At 54.6% G+C, this 25,129-nt stretch overlaps 1 protein-coding gene across 1 annotated transcript in view; it reads right to left on the bottom strand.

Moving 5' to 3' along the window:
- Nucleotides 1-18,795, bottom strand: part of VSTM2B (V-set and transmembrane domain containing 2B) — a 28,054-nt gene extending 9,259 nt beyond the window's left edge. The window contains exons 1-5 of the mRNA XM_082711070.1: nucleotides 18,579-18,795; nucleotides 17,551-18,174; nucleotides 16,812-16,996; nucleotides 15,866-15,895; nucleotides 14,048-14,528 (exon numbers count right to left, since the gene is read on the bottom strand). Of these exons, the coding sequence (XP_082567196.1) occupies nucleotides 14,048-14,528; nucleotides 15,866-15,895; nucleotides 16,812-16,996; nucleotides 17,551-17,632 (778 nt within the window). The 5' untranslated portion in view covers nucleotides 17,633-18,174; nucleotides 18,579-18,795. The remainder of the gene's footprint in view (nucleotides 1-14,047; nucleotides 14,529-15,865; nucleotides 15,896-16,811; nucleotides 16,997-17,550; nucleotides 18,175-18,578) is intronic.
- Nucleotides 18,796-25,129: the final 6,334 nt, after the last annotated feature.

The following is a 25,129-nucleotide window of genomic DNA, read 5'->3' as shown; positions in this document are numbered from 1 at the left end:
CCCCTTTACTAGAGGGCCCTGCTCTGTCTCCTCTGGCTGCCCACAGCCCACTCCCCTTCCCCAGCTGAGCCCAGCCCAACCCAGAGGCCTTTACAAGGTGACCTCCAAGACAGTTCTCCTGTCCCATACTACCCCCTGCTGAACTGTCCTGGCCCACCCTTGCCTGGTCCCTGTGTAAGGACCTATTTAGCCAGAGGCCTCCATCAAGGTTAAACAATAATGTTGTTTAACCCTTAAACGGTTGCTGCTCCCCTTCCCACAGGGGACTTACTTAAAAACAAGTCCCGGAGGAGATTATACTGAGTGAAATAAGTCAAGCAGAGAGTCCATTATCATATGGTTTCACTTATTTGTGGAGCCTAACAAATAGCAAGGTGGACATGGGGAGTTAGAGAGGAGAAGGGAGTTGGGGGAAATTGGAAGGGGAGGTGAACCATGAGAGACTATGGACTCTGAAAACCAATCTGAGGGGTTTTAAGTGGTGGGGGGTGGGAGGTTGGGGGAATCAGGTGGTGGGTATTAGAGAGGGCATGGATTGCATGGAGCACTGGGTGTGGTGCAAAAACAATGAATACTGTTATGCTGAAAATAAATAAAAAATAAATTAAAAAAAATAAATAAATAAACAAGTCCCGGAAACCAGCCCCAGGTAACAAAGCCCAGATACAAGGGTGGGTCAGTCCAGGTGGGGACATCTGATCAGTGGGGGGTTGCATACTGTCTCCCTAGCCCATAGGAGTATGGGCCCCACCCTTTGGGAGCCTTTTGGGTGCCAGTTCTAACCAAGGTGATAGGCTAGGTCAAATGTCTACTATAGGGTAGACTGTGATTCAGTTGGTCACCTAGCATCACTGTGCACCTTTCTCTGTGTGTTACAATTTCATTGACCACCTGTGCATGGCCAGGCCCAACCACATGGCCTTTGCCCTTAAAAGTTAGTCTGTGAAACAGAGAAAGGTCGTCCTCTCTGTAAGAGGCGCAGCCCTGGCCCGTCAGTTTGATTCTTGATGCTTGACACGAAATAAAGCTTTGCTTGACCTTCGCTTTGTATCAGTCTTGCTCCTTTAATCACGGATGCATTATTAGGGGACCTAACACCTGGACCCTCCCTCTCACCAAATCAGCTGTCTCCTGGCAGGGCAGGGATGTTCCTGACTCCCCACATTCACTGATCCCAACAGCCAGGCACCCACTCAGTCAGAAGCCATAGCGCCCTTTTCAAATGCAAAGCGCCTATCACACCCTGGTCCCCCAGGGGCTCCATCCTAGCTAGGAGATCTGACTTCTCACCTGGCCCCAGCCCAGCCCACCTTGCACCTTCACACCTGCCTTCCAGCCCTGTCATCTACCACACTGCTCACCCTGTGCCTGCCTTTTCCCCTAACGGGTTCCTCTGCACCCCCAAGGTCTCCCTGAGACACTGCATCCACTTGGACTCCATCTGGAGGCTCCCTGCCCCCTGTGGACTTGAGGGCAAGTTCCTATTCTTCCCAGCTGCCTTTGCGCGTCCGTGGGAGGTTCACCTTCTGACTCCTGTCTCCAGCACCCTGCCCACACCCTGCAATGCTCATAAAATACGGGCTGAATGAATGAATGGACGTCTTTCTTAGTCTAAGCATCCAGACATTCACCAGATGCTTCAAATTGAAATCTCATTTTTTATCTTCAAACCCAAGCTGGTGCTGGAGGCCGGTTGCTACCACACTGATCTGACCTTTCAACTGCCCGAGACTGTACGCGCACGTCTCTTTGTCCAACTTTTCCTCAAACGAATTTCACTGTTTTACATTCATTTTCCCTTTATGATAATTTCTTCATTAACAATTTTTTGTTTTGCTATGTTACATGCAGTCTGTAAGCCACTTCAAATTCTTCCCTTAGAAGGTGACATATATATATATATATATATGTATTACTTGTATACCCTATGTAATTTGTGTATTTTTGTATTTTATATATATATATATATATATATATATATGGCTATATCCATTGCTTTTTAAATCTAAAGCAGTAGAACCCTTTTTTAAGCTAATTGCTGCATGGAACCCTGATATTTCAAGCCATTAGAAAAACCAAACAGCTCTGGTTAAAGCTGGGAATAGGGCTGGAACTCAGGGTTCCAAGGAACACAGCTTGAGAACCATTCACCAGAGGCTCTTGAGGACCCTTTCCAGATCTGAAACACACAGACCTGTGGCTGCTGGGGCACTAGGGTGCCTATTACACAGATAGGGAATGGAGGACCTGCCAGGGCTTCAAATTAGTGGACCCTGCCCCTCTTCGGGGCATCCTAGCCCCATCCAAATCCCACACGTCCCCTCTACAGCCCTTGTGTCCTTTGACAGAGCGTGCCCCAGATACCCCAGGTCAGATAAACGTTGGGCACTCAATGTCGGCTCAATGAAGCCTGCTTAATGTGTGGGTCCAGGACTCAGCTTCCTTGCCCTCCTCTATGGAGTGGGACCTGGCCATGAAGAGAGGCCAGAGGGCCAAGGACGAAGGTCTAGAGGTCCCCGAGCCCAGCACTGCCAGGACACAACTGCAAACCTTTCTTCTAGGTTCTGCCTTGACCGTGCCCAGGTATTTCTTTCTGTTTCACACTGACGACTTTTCGTTAGAAATACAATTTAACTGAAAAGGTTAACACATTTTAATTGCCCAGGGATAGTGCTCTGAAAATTCTTTAACATGTGCTCATTAAATAAAATTAGCACAGAGGAGCTGCCCAGGATATGTCACGCATTAAAATATGACTCTGTAGACTAGAATGAATGCATTATGAATTATTGCCTTGTGTATTTTTTGTTACATTAGTCTTTAATGCAAATATAGTTATTCCTGCCCACCTGGAGATTTTAGTTTTTTTTTTTGATGCTTGAAAACAAATGTATCCACATTGAGTTTTGGATGGATAATAATCATGCAATCAGTCTTGGTCAGGCTGCATTCACCAGAGTGCCCAGTGTCCAGCAGATGGAAAGGTCCCCCACTCTTGTCCTTCACCAGGGAGCGAAGGTGGTGCCTTCTAAAGGCTGAAGGGATAGGGGAGCTGGAGCAGGCTGGAGACTAGCTGTGTCCACTTGCCCTGCCCATTCTTACTGTACCTGGGGACTATAGACAGAAGCAAGGGCTCATATGGAATTCTGAGCTGAACCAGTTTGTGCCATGCCACTTCCTAGGAAACTTCTTCTGGAATATGGACTGCACGTGTGTGTCAGGTTTGGGCAATGCCAACCCTGGGCATGTCTGCAGCCCCAACCCCACACATTCTGTAAGACTCATTATGTACCCCACCAGAACCCATCTTCCCATTCCTGTTTCATCTACATATCCACTCATCCTTCCTTTTATCCCCCATTCACCCATCCATTCACCTATTCACATTCTTCCTTCCATCTATCTTCACCTACCCTCATCCTTCATTCCACCTACACTTTCACTCCTCCTTCTATCCATTCTCACTTCCACTCAACCTTCCATCCACCCACACATCCACTCATCCTTCCACCCATTCATCCACATGTCCACATGTCCTTCCAACTGTCTACACCTCTGTCCATCCTTCCATCCACCCACACTTCCACTCATCTTCCACCCATTCATCCACATGTCCACATGTCCTTCCAACTGTCTACACCTCTGTCCATCCTTCCATCCACCCACACTTCCACTCATCTTCCACCCATTCATCCACATGTCCACATGTCCTTCCAACTGTCTACACCTCTGTCCATCCTTCCATCCACCCACACTTCCACTCATCTTCCACCCATTCACCCACATGTCCACATGTCCTTCCAACTGTCTACACCTCTGTCCATCCTTCCATCCACCCACACTTCCACTCATTCTTCCATCCATTCATCCACACATCCATTTGTCCTTCCATCCATCCATCCATCCATCTACACACCCACTCATATTTCCTTCCACTCATCCCTACCCTCTTACCATATTTTCACATCTTTCCCTTGACTCAGCCACCGGCTTGTTTTTCCACCCCCCACCAGTCCCACCACCTATCTAACCAAACAGGTAGTCTAAGACCCATCATCTCTTAGCTGGATCACTGCCTCTAAAGTGGTTTCTCCACATCCACTCTGTCCTCACCTCTTCAACCTCCACACAGCAGCCAGAGTATCGGTTCCAAAAACATCATCCCTTATCACCCACTTGCTCCCCATTCTGTTGCCCATAAGACAAAGCCCAAACACCCATCTCTATCATAAGGCCTTATGGAGTAGGAGCTCTGAAATACTCTTTACTTACATTTCCCTCTGTTCCCTTTCTTGTTTGTTGCCCCAACTGCAGTAATGTTTGTCAGGTCTTTGTACTCTCCTGTTCCCTCCTGCCATGCTACAGGATCTTTGCACACACTGTCCCCTCTTCTTAGAAACCCAACCTACTCTCCTTACCCTCTCTCTTTACTCTTAACCATCTTTCAGATTATGGCTCATGCGTCACTCCCTCAGACACCCTTCCCTGACTGAGTCAAGTCTCCCTATTTTTAGCTCCTATAGCTCATGAGCCTCTCATTTAGAGTAACCAGCCATGGCTGCAAACTTCCACTTGCCATGTGACTACTTGATCAATGTCTGCTTCTCTCTCTGCCAGACTCTGAGGACCTTGTATGTGTCCTCAATGCCTAGCACAGTTCCTGCATATAAAAGATGTTCAACGAACATTAGTTGAATGAATGAATGAATGAATGAATGAACTAGTGCCAGGCCCAATGAACACGGGGCAGGGAGGATAAAGACCTGAGAAAGAACTTAGCCTGCCTCACTGGGGCATCAGCCTGGCATCCGCCAGACACCGACTCCATGACAGAGAAGGAAAGGTTGGGAGCCCCGAGACATCAGTGGAGCCCTTCTGGATGCTCAGGGTGAATGAGACCCCTTTGACCGGAGGATCAACAAAGCTCTCCTCCCTTCTTTGAAGTGATCTCTACCTATCCCACCTTTTCTGAGTCCTACTTGTGCCCCAGCTGAGCCCTGAATTCATTCTCAGCATACTTCTTGCTTGATCTGACCACCACTGTGAGATGGTGAGCTCCTCCCTGAGATAGGGGATGGGGCTCCCTGATGCTTTGGGCAGTTGGCTCTGGCCAGACCAAATATAGTTGGCCAAGAGCCCCCTTTCAGGATGAGCCACGGTATGCCAGCTCTCCCTCCTTCCGGTTTATTATATTATATATGAAGATCCTTCATCTGGGCCAAGTGGCATTTCTGTGAGAATCAGTTGTAATAAAATTTGCTATAAGGGGACTCACGTGGCAGCTGGGCTTTCCTGGTTAAAGAAAATGGATTTCCTCCTGAGGAAAGCTGATGGGCAGGGGGCCAGAAATGAGCAGAGCGAGGGGCTCTCTGCCTTTGCCGACAGACATTAAGAGTAGGTGGGCCTCCTTTTCGGTGAGTCTGCATGGGCTCTCTGTGCTGGGTGGGAGGAAGGTTCCCATGGGGCAGGGAGGGGTGTGGCTGGGCAGAAGGGGCCCTGGCCTTCAGCCCTGCAAATAGGCCGCTCAGGCTCCCAGCACCTCCCCATGGTGGTCTTTGTCCTACCTTCTCCCCAGTGGTCCTTGGGACCAACCAACACCTTGATTGGTCGTCATCAGGCACAGTGAGCCACAGCAAGGGCATTTGGGTAGAGCGTGAACATGAAAAGCAACCACAGGACCTCGTGTGGAAGAGCCAGTGCAAGCCCAAGCCTGTGACAGTGGCCCCAAGGCCCCTCCACAGGCGCCTCTCTGTGGGACACTGGGCTTTCCCACAAAAGCAGTTCTACCTTGAGTGGTAAGAGTCCCAGTAAGGGGGACGTGGGCCACCCCATCCCCAGTCCAGGCCTGCTCTGGAGGCTCTTTGGCTATTTGACTGTCACCGAAGGGGTTGTTCCTTCTGCTCCCTTCTCCTGTGGAGGGGTCCTAGTCTAGTGCTGCAAACACCAGGCTCTCCTCAGAATGGCTTTCCAGCAACCAAAGGGCCTGTCTCCTCCCATCACAATGGCCTGTGGACAGCAGCCTATACAACCCTGAACCAAGACCAGGGATAACACAGGTGCACAGAGTGGCCTACAGGCAGGTGCACACACATGGTGTGGTTTAAGGTGGAACTCGAGAAAAACCAGGATAAGGTTGTCTGTGCTCACGAAGGAGCTCCTAACACATCGAAAACAGCCACAGCCAGGCCAGGAGGAGGGCGTAGAGTCCTCCCCACTTCCTACCTGGAAAAGGCACTAGGAGAAAAAGGACAAAAATAGAAACCCACTGAGCCATTTACAGTCTGAAGGCACTTTCTGTTCTGAAGCTCCCCAGCTTCCTCCCATCACCTTTAGCTCCATGAGGCTCACAGCAGTGCAGAGGGAGAAATGTCTCAGGGCGAGGGCTCAGATCTGAGCACCATGAAAGGATCCTGGACAGTCAATGCCATTTGCCCAAATGATGCAGATAACAGGAGTCAGCATCTACTGAGGCTTTTCTAGGTGGCAGGCGCTGCGCTAAGCTCAGCTCTCTCTCTGTAGATTGTTTCCTCTGATGCTGGCACAGGTCCAGGAACCACCCAGACAAGAACTGATGTGGAAGTCACACATGGGGCGCATGGATCAGGATTCGGATCCGAGCAGCTGGACTCATGCAGAAAATGGGAAGCACGGTACTTACGAGGGTTAGGAGGGATAAGGCACATACTGTGATATCTCTGCGGTCGGGGCTCTGTAGGGCCCAGAAATGGGGCGAGTGTTGCGGCACCCACCCCTGGATTGCTTATGAGCCATCTCACTGGACAGTAAGGAACATTCGAAATGTTAGGAAGAAGAATAAAATGTCTGAGAAAGGTGGTAAGGAAAGGCTTCCTTCTGAATTGTTCTTGGTCTCCAGGTTTGCGCTTTTTCTCTTCCACCATAAGGGGCAGCCCCTGAGAGAAGTGACCGGGCCACGTCCCCGGGGCTCGCCCTTTATGGGCGCCGGGTGTCCAGCTGGGAGCACTCAGGCCACACCCTCTTTGTAGTTGGCTTCCAGACATGAGGGGTCTGTTCCCCACATCAGCCCTTCTGGCCAGGTGGTGGCTTCTGAGCTGGACAGAGCAGAACCCCCGGGGGTGGCTGAAAGCTGGGGAGAAAGCTTTTGAAATGTCCACTTTGGCCCTATTTTGTGCAGACAGAGGCCCCCCAAACCTTCCGCTTGAACCAGAAACACCAGAAGCCAGTCCAGAGTGGCTTTGATGTTTCAGTCCAAGGAGTGATAATGTGGAACACAATGACCAGTAATTTCCAGAAGCAGCCTCCCCAGGACTGCCAGCTGGGCTGCCTCTCCAGGAGGGCACAGGTCTCAAGCTCTTGTCGAAGGCTGAGAGGCCCCTCCTGTAGCTATTTGCATGGTGAGCTTCTCAGTAGCAGCTAAACCCAGAGGTAGCCCAGAGGAGGCTGAATTGGTTAAGTCATCTTGGTATTTATAGCACACCTTCCCCAGGAGTAGCAAAGCCACAGACAAGCAGGCTAGTTTCCCCAGAAGCCCCACCACAGGGTAGGTCTGCCACCCTTCAAGGAGCAGGTAGGGATTGGCAGTTACGGGGGCCAGGCCTGTTTGCTGGTCATCCTAAACTTCCCTGCTGCCCTTACATAAGACAAAGGGAAGCTTCTCACGCTTCGGATAGGAGTTTCTGAGAGATGACCAGTAACAGTCAGCAAAGCTCGGAGGAATAGAAAAGATAATTCTTTTTTTCCTTCTGTGCTGCAAAGAAGTGTTCGAATCAAGCCAGCATCTCCCATACAGCTCAGGGGTTTAGACCACAGCCAAGCCCTTGCCTCTGTCCACATGGGGCAGAACTAATCAATATCATATTACAAAAGCACTTGACCTTATTTATCCCCACAGATGCTTGGGGAATCCTTAATATTCAGAGCTTTAAAAGTGTGCACCTGGCTTATTAATGAGTAGCTCCTTAGTGGGTTTGGCTCCCAGTGACATTTAGAAAGGCCGGCTCTCCATTTTTCTTGTGGGGGCTTCCACCTGAGCTGGGGAAGGGGTCTGTGCCCTGGGGAGGGGACTGTGAGATGAAGGGAGGCAGGAGGAGTTACTCAGAACAGCAAAAAGGAAGGAAACCCGGGGTGGGCGTGTGGCCCATAATCAGTGCTCAGGAAAAGGTAAGATCTATTCATCGTCATTGCAATCCACAGGGTAGCTGTTTTGTCCTTAATTTGGGATCTCCCTTATGCAGAAAGAATGGCCACGCAATGGGCTGGCTAACCACTCAACGGTGGACGAAGGTTATCCCATCTGGTGTGACTTTCTCAATTCATGAGGCTCAGGATGGGGAGGGAGGCAAGGCCTCCAGCAGCTTTCCCAGGACTGACCTAAGCAGGCAGACAAAGCTCCAGGTGCCTCTTCGTGTCAGAAACTGCACGCTCCCTATAGGAAGCCTCCTCTGATTGCCTTTGGTGGATGAGGACTATCAACTGACACAGACTTCTTTGTGGCAGAGATCCACAGGTGCCCTTGACACTCTTGAGCTGGGTGCATGGCCACCATCACCGGTTCCTGCTCATGGCGGTCACGTGACTGGCCCATGGGGCCGAGGATGCCATGCAGCCAATAATCACACATGTTTGCTGTTGGGGATCACGCAGGCCTCTCTCACCAGCTGTGAGGCTCAGCCATTTTCTTTATGAAATCCTTTAATTTCTCTTTCAGGATGCTCAGGGAGCCTCACCCTCTTCTCTGGGACAACTTTTGCTAGACTTATTTTCTCTTTAATTATGATCCTCATGTCACATCAGAGCTTGAGGGAAGAGTGAATTGTTTAGTGAAGGCAATTGTTTTGGGGGCTCTTCGTGGGTCCAGGGAGATTGGGAACACCAGGTGACTCTTGCTTGGCCCTGCTGGCCTGGGTGGAGACTTTCCCAGCTCCATGGAGACTCTCCCAGGTTGGTCATCTCCGCGGGGCACGGGCTGAGAGTGAGGGCCTTCACCTTGTCCACAGCCCCCTTCTGGTATGGTTTATAGTTGCCATGGCGATACCCAAGGATGCTCCCTCAGTGGCTCCCAGCAGTAAGAGCCTCTTGAAAGCTGGCACACCCATGGCCTTGACTCTCTCTCTCATTAGTAATTGAAATACTGAGAGCCAGTTCCCTGTGTGGGCCCCAGGCTGCAGTTTGCCACATCAGCCGGCTCTCTGTAGGGGCCTGGGTGCCTCTCCTTGGAGCCGGAGCCTTGAGGCTAATTAGAGGTTCGCATGCCACAGATCTGATCCCCAGGTCCCCGCAGAGGGGAACCTCTTGCCAACACACAAGCCATTGAGTTGCAAACTATATTCTTCTGAGGCTGCCGTTGGCTTCACTGTGGCACCAACGCCTTTCCCGATTAGAAGGGTTTGTCTGGAAGATACTCTGTTTTGTTCTCTCTCTCTCGCTCTCTCTTTTTTATTTTTTCTAGAAATGGCAATCAGCAACAAAGTGTTCATAAAAAATAGGTCAGCGTTCAGATTAATTAGGAGCCAGATTTACGAGGACGTGGCTAAGAAGGGGCCTGGTCTCCTGTGCCAACTCTGCTGTGCTAATCCAGCCCATGTTATTTTTAAGCACAAATATCAAAATGTCTCTTGACAAATGAGACGTGAAATGAATGAATTTTTGGACATAAACTTTTAGTGCAAATATGTATTTGGCTGTGTTGGGCACCTATGGGGCACAGGAAGGGTTTTCTGGCCTGGCTGGGCAGTAGTTAAAGGACAGACATTCAAGTGAGTACCCACCCCCCACCCCCCTGCAACACACACACACACACACACACACACACACACACACCCCTTTCCTGGCATTGCTGAAGTAGCTTGCTTGAAAAACACAGTATTGTCTGGGACTTCTTTCTTCCAGGAGCAATTGCTGAACCAATGACTGGGGAGGTGGGCTGGAACCAGCCCTGAGGCTGCCATTCTCAAACAGCCAGAGTGTCCCCTTGACCCAGGCCTGGAATGGCCTTTTTAGCTAGAAACTCAGCTTTGGGTTTGTCTTGGAATTGGGGTGGGGTAGAAACCCTCTTCCTCCGTCTGAGAGTTGGGTTATCGCCGACGCACCCCCTGAATCACTATCCACCTTTCTGCACTCTGCTCGAAGCCCCTGGGCACTGGTCCCTCCAGGCCACCTTGTCAGAGTCCTTGCCCAAGGCTCTCAGGAGGGTTTGGCCAGTAGGAGGCCCGCCCAGGAACTGGAGGGCAGAAGGAAAGTGAGGTCCTTGCTGGGCCATCCGACCAAGCCCACAGCTCCTGTCAGGCAGGCCGCTCCAACTGGCCAGCCCCTCCGGGTTATACTAATTGCTCCCCCTTTGCCCCTTCAGGCCAGGGGTGCTAACGGCTCCCACTGTCCCCAGCCCCGGGGACTGGCACTCATGCTTTGTTGGCTACCCTAGCCCTGTCCACACCTTCAGAAACTACTCTCGTCGCCTTTCCCCAGTGACCCTGTTTGAATGTGCCATTTGCTTTGCCAGCACCTGACTGATAAACTCCGTCAGTACTCCGTGCTTGTTAACCAGGTGGCAGCAGTCCTTGCCGGCGCCTTGTCTTCAAGGCTGCTGAAAACTGTGAGCAAGGGAGGTCAGGCCTGAGGTCACAGTCTCAAGCTCCCTGTCTGGCTCATGCTGCTGGTGGCTCCGGTGGACTGGCTGGCCTGCTGCACCCCAGGAAGGCTCAGCAGGACCGTGCATAGCTCAGTGACACACACATCTGCAGAACGGTGATCAACGCCTGCCACCTAAAACACCATGTTCAGGCTTTGTCCCGCTGACAGCCCAAACCTGGGTGGCCTTGGGTGGTAGGCGGGATGGAACACATAGGACCACATGGGCCCCCTCCTTGGGATCAAGGCCATTTGGGTATGTTTGTGGATTAGAAATCAGCTCATACACTTCTCCATGGCCACAGTGGGGCACAGAGGTACCCAGAGCACCGTGACTCTCCCAAGACCTTCACCTGGAGATGGGAAGGTACAGGCTTTCTGGTCTTTTGGCAGAAGGCCCACCTCTGGCCTTCTGAATGGGAGCTGGAAAGAAACTTGGGGTTCTTTCTGAGATGTATCTAGTAGTTACAGGCCTGTTCAGGAGCCGGCAACTGCTCGGCATGACCTTATGGGCCACCACACCCCCATCCTGGTGGCACTGCCCTATCAGCCCTGTTGGGAGTCCACTTGGTGTGCTTTTCGGAGGGAATGCACATTACAAGCCACTCCATGGGAGGACAGCAGAGTTAAAATGCTGCCCTGTGGCGGGTAAGTGCCCAAGGCCCCACCTGCTGGGGGTCCTGAGCACTACACCCTCAGAACTGAACGGGTGTGAGACCCTCTAGATCTTCCAGAAAGGGCACAATCAGCGTTTCCGTAGTGTAGTGGTTATCACGTTCGCCTCACAGAAAGGGCACAATCTGTGTGCCACCTTCCACAGTGGGGGTCCTGTTGTGGGGATGAGTGACCCTGGAGCCCCTTGTGTCCAGCCCAGAGACTGGATATAAGACCAGCGATGCCAGTCACACTCAGATCAGCCCTGGTTGGACCAGGCTGTCAAGGTTCGGGCTGGGGAGAGAAGATTCAAGCAGGAATGAGCTTGTGGCCTTGGTCTCATTAACACCTTTTGGGAACCCTATCAAGTTCATTCTCAAAGATCTGTTTCATATGATGCTTCTTTGACCAAAGCCTTTAATGGTCCCTATTGGATCCACTTAGCATTCAAGGCCCTCAGCAGTGTGGCCTCCAACTGCCAACCACTCAGCTTCATCTCCCCCACCCCCTCCTCTCTGGCAACAGCAGGTAATGGCCCCGGTGATGATAATGAACATTTACGTAGAAATTTCCACACTGAGCTCCCTCTGCAGTCAGGGATTCCCACTCTCTTTTACAGATGAGGACATATACATTCGGAGCTGTTAGACCACTTGCTTAAGTCATTCATACAGTAAGTGCTGGGAGCACAACTCACATCTGGCCATGCCTTCTGAACCCTTTGCTCTGCCACTACTCATGGTCTATGGAACATCCCAGAGGAATGTTCAGGCCAGAGACACATGCATTTACTTGCTGGGGCCCAAGGGCATAGAGCAAAGGGATTTTTTTTTTCCATCAACCCAATTAAGCCCCTCACTCTACAAGTCAATAAACACTTTTCCAGTAGCCCTCCTGTGTGCTAGACAAAGATGGCTAACCCCCTAAAATTTATGTTCCCCTTCCACCGAGAAGAGACAGGACATGAGGTCGGAAAGCAGCTGCCAGGCTGAGGGCTACGTTTTCCAGCCTGCCTTGCAGCTCTGTTGCCCCACGTGACTGAGTTCTGGCCAAAAGGTGAGAAGGGAAGTAACCTTTACCACTTGTAGGCCTGGTCTTTAAATACTTGCCTTGCCATTCTCTACAACAGCTTTGCTCCGGGAGAATTCACCCCTACCAAAATGATTTCAGTGGCCTTTCTCTCAGTCTTCCAAGAACAATACAAACTTAGAACCGTTCTAAATGAACAAGAAAGAAGTCAATTTGTTATCTACAATGTATGCCTCAGAGCATTAGGGCTTGGTTTTCTCGGGGAACTGTAGTGAGAATGTTGCTTCTGTTCACTCCCATCCTTTGGCTGTAAGTTAATGCCCAGAGAGACCCTGGCAGGCACATTTTGAAGATGGGAAAGTGCATGTCAGCCTGGGTCCCTGAATGAATTCATGGAACAGAACCTCTATCCCACCCCACCCCACCCCCACCCCCGACTTCAGAGCAGCATGAGACGTGGACCAGAAATAATACAGTTGAATTGTGTTAAGCGCTGGCATTTTAGGGTTTATTTGTCACAGCAGCTAGTGTTATTTCATACTTACATAGGGGATAGAAAATTCCAAGTCAGGTGGGGAAGGCTGGGGCTGTTTGGGGAGAGGCCCTCCACAGATCTCAGCTCACCCACCTTCTCCCAGAGCCTGGGGGAAAGTCTTGTGGGGGGCTGTGTGGAGCTTAAGATCCAGCCAGAAGCCTGAGCTGCATGGAGAGACCCCCAAAGGGTAGTGGAACTGAACTGACACGAAGACAGACAGATAGGGTCTCAACTGTTGGAAAGCTTCAGAACCAGCCAAGGGAGACAGGCTGGGATCCCTGTCACCTCAGATTCCGTGGGAGAGCCCAGGATCCTGAGTCCTTAACCAGCTCTATGCTGCTGGTGAGCGGCCTGCACTTTGAGAAGCACGAGCCTAGGGCACAGTGTGCTCCATCCCACAGTGACGTTTACAGGCCACTGTCGAAGAACCCAGACACCTAGTGCTGCAAAGCCAGTAGAGATGCTCTCTCTGGGACTGTGTCAAACAAGTCTGGGTGTCCTGCCCCAGAGCTGTCTGCCCAGGGCAGTCAGTCTGTTTTCCCTTCTGATCTCCAACTCCTCTCTCTCCTGTCCCCCCACCATCTCTCCCAACCCTTTCAGCTCCCTAGGAAAGCAGGTCTTAACCTCTGGATGCCCTGCTAACCATGGCAAGGCTCTATCTTCACGCCCCCATTCCCCAAGAAGGCCCAAAGGGGACTATTTATAGCAGAACCTGTGCCTAGGAAACAGTCTGGACTTAGCTAAAGAGAGCAGAGGCAGCACAGCCAGTCTTACCCACAGCCTCCAACAATGTCTGCTCTAGCAATCAGCATCCAGATGCCCACTGTCTGAGCTGTAACCACCTCCTCCCACTCTGGGCGCTAGTGCCCTACCCTCTAGGCTCTCAGGGCTCCAGGAGAAAAGGGTCCAGTTCTCCAAGCTCAAGAGAGATTTCCCCACACAGCAGCCACGAATGTACCGGGAGATCGGGGCAGGCCGGCCCCCACCCCCTTCATAAATACACATCTTGAATGCTTCTGAGCGACCAGCAATAAACAGGAAACTCAGGAAATGAGGGAGCCCAAATGAGGCTGCGGAAAACTTGCCCCAGGCACACCCAAGTGCACTACCAATCATCAGGCAAACTCAAATGCTAGAGTCCCTCCCCTACTCCTCCCGCCCCCACCCCCCGCCCCGTTCCGCAGCCCCCGCGCAAGCGCGCCCCCTCTCGGCATCTTCCCTTACCTGAGCCGTGCCTCTGGCGAAGAAGGACCGCCTGGCCCAGTGGCGGTGACGCTGACGAAGCTGCGGCCGCAGCCGCGACGGTGGTCGTGGCTGCGTGGGCCGCGGAGGCGGCTGCCGCCTCGGGGACTGCAGGACCCGGGGCCGCAGGAGGACTCCCCGGAGGCAGGCTTTTGTCGCCGCGGCCGGGGTCGGAGGTGGCGCGGCTCGCGACGCCGGTGGCACCCACGTTGTTGGCGTTGGCTGCGCTGTTGGCGCTGTGGCGACGCGGACCGCTGCTCTGAATGTGGGACACGGCCTCGGCGGCCTGCATGTTGGGCGGCGCAAAGCGCGAGAGCACGCGCAGCAACGCCTGGGCCTTGTGCTCCTGCGTGTCATCGTCGCTGTAGTCGGACACGCGGCATTCGTACACGCCTTCGTCCTGCCGCCGCACGGCGGACAGCCGCAGCCGGTGTGAGATGTCATTGCCCTGGACGCGCACGGTCTGCAAGAGAGCAGGCGCTGGGGTCAGAGGCTGGGATGCGCAAGCCCACAGCAAACTCTGCAGCAGCATAGTGCCGCCGCGCCCCACTTCTGCTTTTACGCCCTCATGCCGCAGCACCCCAACACCTCTCGGACTCAGGTCTGCCCCTGGTGACTCAGTTTTTCTTTCATCCCGCGTCTCCCCAGGGGCATGGGACTCCCAAACCTGACTGGACCCTGGATGGCCCTACCCATTGCGCCGTCTCCCCATCATCTTAAGCGAATGCATCATGTTACATCCCCTCGCCAAACTATGCTTCTGTCCATCAGAGAAGCAGAACCCACCCCTCCTTCCTCCTTTCTTCACCTTGGAAAATTCTGGCTTGGCCTCCTGTCGCTAAACCACCGCAGGGCCTTAAGCCCAGCCCTCCACATCCACTTCCACCAACGTTCCTTTTCTCTGGAATCCAGAGGGCCTGGGTTAGTGCCTGAAGGACAGACACTTGGCTCTCAAGAGTACACATAAATAACTGCCTCCCCCCTCCACGCTGCCCTTCACAGCTAACCCTCCACCCTTCCGAGGATGTAGGCAACGCGGAGGCTGCTGCTGGGCTCCCGGGCTGGGCTACTTTTGAGTCTGCATTTCAGAGAGGCAGCCCGAAGCTTCCTACAAGCCCACCTTCTCCGCGGCCTGGAGGATACCACTTTGAGGCGCTCACCTCGGAACCCAGCGCATGATGAGGCCCCAGTGGTTTCCAAGCCCTGATATTTCCAAGCTCCAGGTAGGAGAGCTTGGGCGCATCTCCTCCTTGAGTTATAGATCCCAAGACTCCGGCCCCTAGCAGCCCCGCCAATTCCTTCTACCCCTTCCCGCCCCCCACCTTCCCCCAGGACCTGCCCATAGCACCCCGCACCGGACCTGAAAGCCACGCAAAGGAGAGGAATGAGGTGGAGGGTGCAACTTGGGCGCCGGGTGTGTGGGGGCGGGGCCGGAAAGGCCCACCAGTTGGCGAAGGGGTCAAGGCCAGCGCGCTCCAGTTGCTGGGAGACAAGCCAGCAGAGGAGAGTCAAGCCGATGCGCAGGGGTCTGGACGCGCCAGCTGGACGAAGGAGAGTTTTACAGGTGAGCGCCTCACAGAGAAAGGAGATTCAGGCCTGGGACCCTTGATTTACACAAAAGTGAACCGGATTCCACTAGCGGCGACAGATGGCGCCCCGACAAGCCAAGCAACCGACAACGCAAGGCTGCAAGCAGGGCCCAACATAGCGCGGCCGCCGAGCCTTTCTAAGAGAGGAAAATGTGGGGCGCGAAGCGGCCAGAAGGGGTCTCCCGCGGCCCGCGCTGGGCTCCACACTTACGCTGATTTTAGTTGCATCCTTATTTGTTACCTAAAATGCAAAGAGGGAGAGAGACACATTAGGCTCTCGGCCTTCAGGCTCCGGGAACTCAGATGCGCCTCAAGCAAGGGGACTCTCCGCGGGCAGGCTAGGACTCGAAACCGCTCGGGATGTAGCCAGGCTGAAGTCACGAAGGACATGAGATTTTCCTGGAGTTTTACCCAGAAGGAAGCAGGGCTTGGAGCTACCATGGTCCCTGGACAAGGAGAGGCTGCCCTAGCACACCTGGCCGCCAGAGAGTAAAGGCTGGATTGCCACCAGGGTAGGAAGAAAGGCTCATCTCCCCCCCCCCCCCCCAACATCATCATTCCCTGCCGTGTTTCTCTAAATCCCGTGGAAAGCTGGACAGAGGGGCCCGTGTATCCGGACAGGACGCAGAGGGAGACGTGAGCAGTAACTCTGGGGGGGACCCTGGGTAGAGAGTAGGTGTGCATGTGTGTGTGTTAGACTGTATGTGAGAGGCCGGTTTAAGAGGCAGACAGACGGTGGGGGCCTTCCCTCTGATCCTGTGGGGGTTGGAGGTGCACTGCGGGCTTCTGGAACCCAGCCCAGAGGAGCTTAACTCCTTGGCCCTGTGCCCTGAGGACCTCGGAGTAGCAGAGGGCAGGGAAAGCCTGGCCCATCTAAGTGGTCTTCCTTCATCACCCAGTACCCGTCTGACTCTGCGGACAGCAGCCAGCAAGCAAGAGCAGACGAACTGGATGAAGGGTTGCTTTTAAGAGAATTTTAAATTAAAGGAGAAGGAAGGTATTATCAAAACTGTGCTGTTGTTCAAGATGCTGCGGGAATGGGGGTTGTGGGAGACGGGCAGCTCCACAGGGCGGCGCCCTGCCTTTCTTGCCGGGGTTGCCCCAGCCGCCCGGGCCTGAGCCGAGTGAGCGCCGGCGCCGCGTGGGCGGCGGGTTACCTTGCTCCGGGCGCCCGGCACGCTGAGCGCCAGCTCGTGCAGCAGCTCCCGGGGCGGTTCCTTGAGGTACCACCACTGAATCTCCAGCGAATACGAGGTGGCTCCGCTAGCCCGGAAGGCGCAGGGCATTTCGATGTCGTCTCCCTCCCGTACTGTCACATCTTTGGGGACTTCGGTAAATGTAGCTGGGGGCGGGGAAGAGAGAGGCGTGACCAACTGTGGGGCGGGGGCCTGGGGCAACTCTAGGCGAGACTGTGCGTCCCGGCTCTCTGGCCTTTGTGCTTGCCACCCCGTAGCCACAAGCGTGGCCCAGGAGCTAGCAAAGTTCGGTTGAACAGCTGCCCGGCCCCAGCAGAGACCGGCTACCGCGGCAGGCTGCTTTCCTCGGATCCGGCGGAGCGGCACGGGCAGCTTATGCTTCCACCCCGCGCCCAGCCGCACTGTCAGAGCCAGCCTGGGGCGCGCCAGGTCGCGTGCCCCGAAAGCCACCTTTCCGCCGAAGCACCTGTCCGGCTTCAAATGACCCCGGAGAGGGCTCCGCCGCTGCGGCGACCCTTCGCTGCTCTCCTCCCCCTACCCCTCTGGGCCTGGGCTGCACACCGGGATTGCTGGAGACCATGAAGCCTTCCCCTTCTCTTCCTTCTCCGGCTCCTTGGTGACCGGGACAGAACGGTTCTGGCGGCCCCGGCAAGGACTCCCCCGCCCGAGCCCCCCGCGGCAGCAAAGTTCCCGCGCTCACCGTCGGCCACGAAGAGCAGCAGGGCGTGCAGCAGCAGCGGCGGCAGGTATCCGAGGGCTCCGAGAGGGTTCCGCTGTTCCATCTCCCGCGGGGGGCGCGGCGGCGGCGGGGGCCCGGGCGCCGAGAGGCAGCGGTGGCGGCAGCGTGGGCTCGGATCCGGCTCGGGGCTCGGGCTAGGACGCCTCCGAGCCTGCCATGGCCCCGCGCGGCGCCCCCTCCCCCGGCCGCCGGCGGCCGCCAATCAGCCCAGCTCCCTCGCCGGCTTGCCCGGCGCGGCTCCGGCTGGGGGCGCTGCGCGGGGGGCGCAGGACGCGAGGTCCCGCCGGGAGGCTACTGGTGATCTGTCCGTGCTTCCCTCTGTCGGGCCGTCCACAGGACGATGGGGTAGCTCAATTTAGTCTCTGCCCGGCGGGCCGGGCAGAGGCTGGGCCGCCCGGAGACCCATCCCTGGCCAAGGGAGCGCGCGCCTCAGAGCCGCGAGCTTCTGCCTCCCGGTCTCGTTCTGATTTGGCTCCCGAATGCCACCTCCTCCGGCTCCCGCCGAGCTCTCCCGCCGCCGCCCCCGCTGGTCCCTCCGCGTCTCTTTCCGCAAGGCGAGTGGGCGCTCAGCCGCGGCTAGCAGACCTGGCGTCCGACCCAGTGCAGCGCGGGGAGAGCGGGTCCGGCGTAGCGGACCCAGAGCCGGGGAGAGGCGGGGAGAGGGGGAGGGGAAGGAGAAAGGGAGGGGGCGGTCAGTGGCTGGGCTCGGAGCCGCCTCCACCGCTGCATCACCCCCGCCCTCCCCTCTTCTTCCACAGCCTGCACCGCCCCCGCCCCAGAGCGTGCCCCCACCCCCGCGGGGGTCGCTTGGAGGGGCCACAATCTCTGTGGTTGGAGCGCAGCCCCGCCCGCACCCTCTTTGGCTGGGGGTCCTCCCACCCAAACTCTCCCTGGCTTCTTCCCAATCTTCTCGCCTGAGACGGCAGCTTATCCCTGCACCCCGCGTGCCCCGCGGCCCTCTCCGCAGACCCCCGCCCTCAACTCCTTACCCCAGTTTGGGCAAAGAGCTGTACCGCTCTTTGTCCCAGGCCCAGGCCATGGCTGGTGGGTGGGCGCCGGGGGCCAGGGAGAAGGGCGGAGCGCTGTGCTGGGCTGGGGACGAGGCCGGGTGACGGAGGCGACGCCGGGAGTCTGCAGTGTGCGAGCGAGAAGTGAGCGCAGAGCGCCCGGCGAGCAGGTGCCTGTGGCGCGGAGAGCGCACGAGCGAGCCAGCGAGCAGCGGCCGTGAGTGACGGCAGAGGCGGCGGGGGTGGGGTGGGGTGGGGAGCGCCCAGCACGACTCAGGGCTCCGGAGGTTTCCGAGCGGGGGTGGGGTTCCTGCACCTAAATCGTTGGCCCATGCGTGCCCACTCGTTCCTCGCCGGTCGCGGCCCTCTCTTTACCGGTGCAAGGCTAGGGGATCCTCAGGCGGCGAGAGGTCGGGTCCAGGGAGCTTTCCGAAGCCCATCCCCGGTCCCTGCATCTCTCACCCCCACCCCCACCCCCCGCCGCATCCCTGTACCTCTCCCAGCCTTCACCAGGAGGTTGTCCCTCCCCAGCTCTCTGCGGGAGTCCAGTCTGGCCCCCAAGGGGGAGTGTAGGGCCGGCTTCTGGTTCCGATGGGCACACAGTTGTAGGGGCAAGTCCCGCAACTGGGTTTGGGTCTCTCTTGCTTCCCTTCCCATGGGAGACCTGAATCCCGGATTTCAGTTTCTCTGTCCCTATCTTCCTGGCCCCAACCTCTCAGCTCAGTCCTACAGGAGGCCCCCACCAGTGGATGGTTGAGGTGTCTGTTTTCCAGCTTGGTTTGCCAGCTTTCTGGAGGCACCACCAGAGTGTTCCCCAAGAGCCAAGGAGAAGGAAACCCAGAGGGCAGATACTTCAGGGCAGCAGACATGGTGCAGGCTGCCCAGGGCACACCCTCGGTGGGGAAGTAGTAGCTTCAGTCCCTTCCTAAGCTTTGTCTTACCAATAAGGCTACCCCTGGACACTGTGCCCTCTACCCCTCCTGGGCCTGGCTTTCAGTATCCTCATCTGTGACCACGGAGACATTCCCACTCCCTCAAGCCATTGCTGCTCCACTAGGGAGCCCTGGCTGGGAAAATGTCTAGGGTCTTTCTCTTATTTCTATGGTTTCTCTGCAAGGACTCCAAGCCATGGAGGCAGTTGCCAGCTGCCTTCCGTCATTTCATCTCCCTAGGGCCAGGGGCTTCCCGTTAGAAATCCCACCTCCCTTAAGAAACTGCCTTGGGTTGCTGAATGGAAGACCCTGTGGACCCCACTGCTGTCCTTAGTTTCTGAACGGAGGGGGCAGACTTGCACTGTGCTAAGGAGATTTAGGACCTTGAGGGGATTCTAGGAAAGCACATTCATTTGGGAATTGATTACAGGCAGGGCTCCGATGGCAAGAGCTAGCCCACAGGGCAGGGGGCCTGCCTGGGGACACAGCCATCTCCTGTCCTGACACCAGATCCAAGCAAAGATGGATGGCCAGTGATCAGGGATACATAAGGGGAGAATTCCCGCAGGTAGAGGGAGTTATACCTTGGTTCCCCATTAGATCTGTGAGTCTTCTAAACCTGAACCACCTTGTGGGGTAAGCTATATCTTGACTGCTTCATGAGCTGGTGTTATTATTAACAAGAATAATGACCATGTTCTTTCACATGCTTTCCATGTATCAGGCATTGGCTGTATACTTACCATGCATTGGTTCTCACTATGAAATTGGATCACTCTTTCTCTGCTCAAAATCCTACAGAGGCTCTTTTTGCACTCAGGATTAATGCCAGAGGCCTTACAATGTCTGACAAGGTCAAACTATCTGCTTTTGACTTCCACTCAATCACTATGTCTTCATACTTTTTGTGTCCTTTCCCTGATGACTCTCTCTAGCCACGCGGGCTTCCTTACTACAGTGCAACACACTGTGGTCTCACCCCAGGGCCTTTGCACCAGCTGTATCATTTGACTGGGATGCTCCTTCCCCACACCTACTAAACAAACTCCAGCATGTTCTTCTGGCTTTAGTTAAGAAGTTGCCTTCTCAACTAGGATCCTGGGACCACCATTTTTATACTGCTGTCTGCACGCTCTCTCCCCCGGCACTCCCCTCACCCTGCTCTCCTTTTTTTCTCCTTCCTTAGTACTAAATGCCTTCCAGCATATGGTAAAACATCCTTATTTTTTGTGTTTCTTGTTTGTGGCCTGTAGTCTCTACTAGGATGGGGTTGTTTCACTGCTTTGTTCACTGACACATCTCTGACACCTAGACGGGGTATGGCATAGAGTAACCCTATAAATATTTGTGGAGTGAATGAAAGAGCTAATTTAACCCCTATAACAACTCTGTCGGGGTAGACACTGTGATTTCACTGTATTTTAGAGATGTTGTGGCTGAAGCTCAGAGAGCTTAAGGAACTAGCCCCAGGTCAGTAAGCGGCGGAGTAAGAGCTTTGGCCCAGGTCTGTCTTAGTCTGGGATCCTAATTCGTAACCTAAACATTCAACTTTTCCCTACTCCAGGTGACATTCTGGTCTCTGTATGTGCTGTTGGTGTGGAGGGCAGGACCTCCCTGCCCTTGGTTGATGGCAGCCTGACCTGCCTTGCAGCTTCTTCCTTACTTTTTGAAAAGTGCACAGGGGTTCTGTATCCAGAGGGTTTGTTTTTTCTTCTGTTCCCTCTGGCAGCCTGGGAGGTCGGCAGCTGTGCCTTCCCTCTCTGTGTCTCTAAGTCTCAGCTAGGCCAGCCCTTGCTTAGGCTCAGTAACATTGCAACTAGGAGTGCTGCTAGTTGTGGCGGGAAGGGATGTTTGGCCTCTGCCCCCCTTTCTGCAAGGGAGCTGGTTCCTTCTGGTTGTGTTGAGACATGGGAAGAGGTCTCAGTCGGGGGCTGTAAAGAAGGCATCTGTGATGGAACACGTGTGTGGTTTCTCTGGTTCTCTTCTCAAAGGAAACTTCTCTCTGGGGACACGGTCACTCACCCCACTCACCCCTAGCAACTGCCAGAGTGTCCCTTGGGTCCCGCAAAGATGCCCTGTTTAGAGGAAATGTTGGTCATGTGGCATGAGGCTGGTTTCTTCACTGGTGGACTTCTAAGAGCATTTCACAAGGTTGTGTCTCTGATCCTGAGTGTGCATGGGTGGGTAGTAACAGTAGTAGTAGTAACAGTAACCTTGGGACCCCACGGTTTTTCTCTCCCTCTGTCCGTTCACAGGCTCCAGAATGCCTGCAGGATCACAGTGTACAGGGACTTGGAGGTGGGCGGCCCCCCTGTGGCGTGACCACTAGACCCTCCATGTCCTGGACTCCCCCATGCTGGGTGCTCGCCCGTGGTCACCCTTGCCCTGTCCTGCCTGTCGTCATCCGCGCTCCCGTCATCGGGCTGCCAGCTGCGGTGTGTGGCTCTTGTCAATACCATTTTGTGGATGGATTCACTAGACTCTCAAAGGCACTTCAAAAAGCGCCATTTAAAAAGAGTGCCCAGCCTTTCGTGAAAGTACCCTTAAATTACAGCCCTAAGTGAATGTGTTTCCTGGAACTCACTTTCCAAAATATATTTATTTTAATGCTCAGGTCCTCTTGGAGTTTTGGTTTCGATATTCGCGTCTCGGCTGACCTTTCCTGTCCTCCCATACCACGCAAGGCAACATTGATTTGGGGTAATGTATTTTGATTTTAAGATGCAGCCCATCCATAAACTTTTCTATCAATAATCCCGGCACACTCTGTGTACCCGACAGCTTAAAGGAAAATACCAGATTTATGGGGACTTTTATTTTTGACCACTTTAGTCATTCAGTGGCCATCACTGTCCGGGGATAAAGGCCTGAAGTCCTGCCCCAGGACTACTCCCCTCCAAGGGCAAACATCAGGTCAGCGTCTCCAGAGGGAGGTGGCAGAGGGTGGCCTTCTCTGCACCCTGGCTGCCCCTAAGACATGGGGCGAGGCAAGTGGAAAAAGCTTGTTTTGGGTCCTGGGTTCCTGTTGTCCTGTTCTAACCCTCCTCCTTGCAGGAGGCTGAGAGCGGCCTCCGGCCCCTGCCATCCCAGGGAGACAAGAGAGGGTCCTTGGCTCGCACCGTACCTCAGGGCCGTCAGGGAGGCGGGCCTGGCCTCGCCCCCGGTCCTGCCTGCCCAGACGCACTCTGAGAAGCAGGCTTGGCTCACAGTCCCAGGTCTGGCCTGTCATTGCTGCATTGGTGTCACTGCTCTGGGTCCCCTGTGCCTGGAGCTGTTTGTTTGCTTGTCAGAGACAGGATTGATTAGGCTTGTGGATTGCCCGGAGAGATGGAATGAGAGGAGAAACTCCAGGCAGAGCCTGCTTCGCCTCAAACATTTATCCAGCCAATGTGTCCTGAGAGCTCAGTTTTCATTTACCCTGCACATAGGTGTCAGCAGGGACTCTATACGGTGTGGGGAATCTGTAGCTTCCTGCCTGCAGGGAATGGGCATTTCAGCCCAGAAGGGGGCAGAGATACACCTGCAGAGGAGAAGCAAAACCTAAGCCTGATCGTCTTAGCTTTGTGTACCCTGTGACCCGTGGCCCAGACACATGCACACACACAGACGTACCTAGTGGGAACCTCGTGGGCAGAGGAAGACCTGTAGTGGTCAGCTAGGCAGAGCCCTGGGGGAGGCAGGCAGATGACACAGCCAGTGCCATCTGTTTCAGGCAGATGACACAGCAAGTGTGAAGGCCGAGGGTTGAGCAGGGTGGGCACTTGGAGGGAAGAAGGTGGCAGAGCCTCCTAGGAGAGAGGTGCACAGTGGGGCTGGGGGGAGGTGGGGAAGGCAGGTGAGGGCACACATAGGCTTCTAGCCACATGTGGAAGGACCTTGAGGTACAGGCAGGAAAGCCCCTGAGGCTCAGGTTCCCTAGCTGCAAAGTGGGATTTTTAATTCCTGCCCTAGCTCCTCTCTCTCCTGCATGCATCCTCTCTCCCATGCACTTGCCTGAAGGTGCTGGGCCAGGGTTGGCAGGAATAGCAGGGTGGCAGGCTCTGGGGCTTCAGACCCTGCTCTGACGAGCTTCATAGGAGCAAGATCCTGCTTCGTGGCCTGGTTATTGATGGCTCAATGAAAAATTAAGTCTAAACCAAACCGAACAAAACAAAGCAAAGCAAGGTGGTGTCCAGGGTTGTGGAATCCAGGGGCTCCTGTTCAGACCTTGGTCTTGCCTTGGCCTCTTGGAGCCTCACTTTTCTTACCTGTAAGGAGGGTGTCCCAGCTGTGCTAAGTGCAGGGGGAATGGGAGCATTGGCTTTTGAGCTAAAGGCCTGTGAGACTCAGGACCAGCAGCCACGGTCCGCATTCTGAGGTGTGTGTCCTGCTGGCTTCTGGGTCATGAGGATGTGGGTGGGGGACCTCAGGGAACTGCCTGGCCACCCTCAAGCCTGGGTGCCTGGGCGGGTCGTGTGGCCTGCAGGGAGGTGACCGGTGGAGCTGACTGTCCCCTAACGGATCTTATTATAGCCTGTCCGTGTGTTATTTACTTAATCATTTGCCAAAGTAAATCTTACAGACCCATGAAGAGTTTTTTTTTTTTTAATTTTTAATATTCTCAGTACACTTGGGGTTTTATTTCCCACTAGATCTATTAGTTTAATTTAGTAGAGGACAGACTGTATACTTAACCAAAAATTGCTTTGACATTATGGAGAATTAAGAGGCCGGGGCCAGACGGATCTGAGCAGATCGATCGGTTTGAGATAAAACCCTGTTATTTCCCTATGTGCTTTCTTCACCTTAATGGTGAGGATGGTGATTAGAAACACAGAGCTGGCTGTAATGGCCAGGGGTCAGCCTGAGGGGCAGGGCTCTGGCTCCAGTGCTTTCTCTGGACCCACAGCAAGGTCTCGAGACCCCACGGTGAGAGGTTGTTTTATGGTTCCATGGGAGATGTTTTGGGGGGCCAGAGGTGTCCGTGGCGGTCTCCCTATGTCTGGGATTGGACAGCCTTCTGAGGAGTTGGCCTCATGTGGTCAGAAAACACAGACTTGGTGTGGTACTAGGGGGCAGTGATGGGGTGATGGAAGCCTGGTGGGACAGGGCCAAGTCTCTCCCTGATGCTGAGGCTGAGCTGAGCCTGAGCTCCCCATTGGAGGGCACTGCAATCCCTACCTCCCAGGGCTGTTGTGGGGGTCAAGAGAGCTGATGTCCACAAAGTAGCTTTGTGAATTGTCATGGGAGAAGACTCGTCATTAGGGTCCTGTGTCCCCTGCATTTTGGGGCCCCCAGAGCAGCTCAGGAAATCCCTGTCTGGCTATCAGATGGCTCTATTTCCAGGACCCTAAGGTTTGGGCTTCTTTCTACATCTTTCTGGACTACCACCTAGAAGTTTCTAAACAGAGCAACCCCATGGGGGACCTGGGGCCATCGGGAGGCACTGCGGCCCATGGGCGGTTACACCCCGTGGCCAAGTGGTGCCGCCCTTGGTGCCACATCTTGTGGCACCTCTCTCTGGAGAGTGAGGGAGCAGAACGGGTTCTCCGTCCCCCACCTCCATCCTGAGCTGACATGGAACCTGAGGATCCGGTGAAGGGTCACTTCCAGCTCCACCTA

Source organism: Mustela nivalis, assembly GCF_964662115.1.
Source record: "Mustela nivalis genome assembly, chromosome: 18".
NCBI lineage: Eukaryota > Metazoa > Chordata > Mammalia > Carnivora > Mustelidae > Mustela > Mustela nivalis.
The sequence above is the reverse complement of the archived record's forward strand: the minus strand, read 5'-3'. Positions and strand labels throughout refer to the sequence as shown.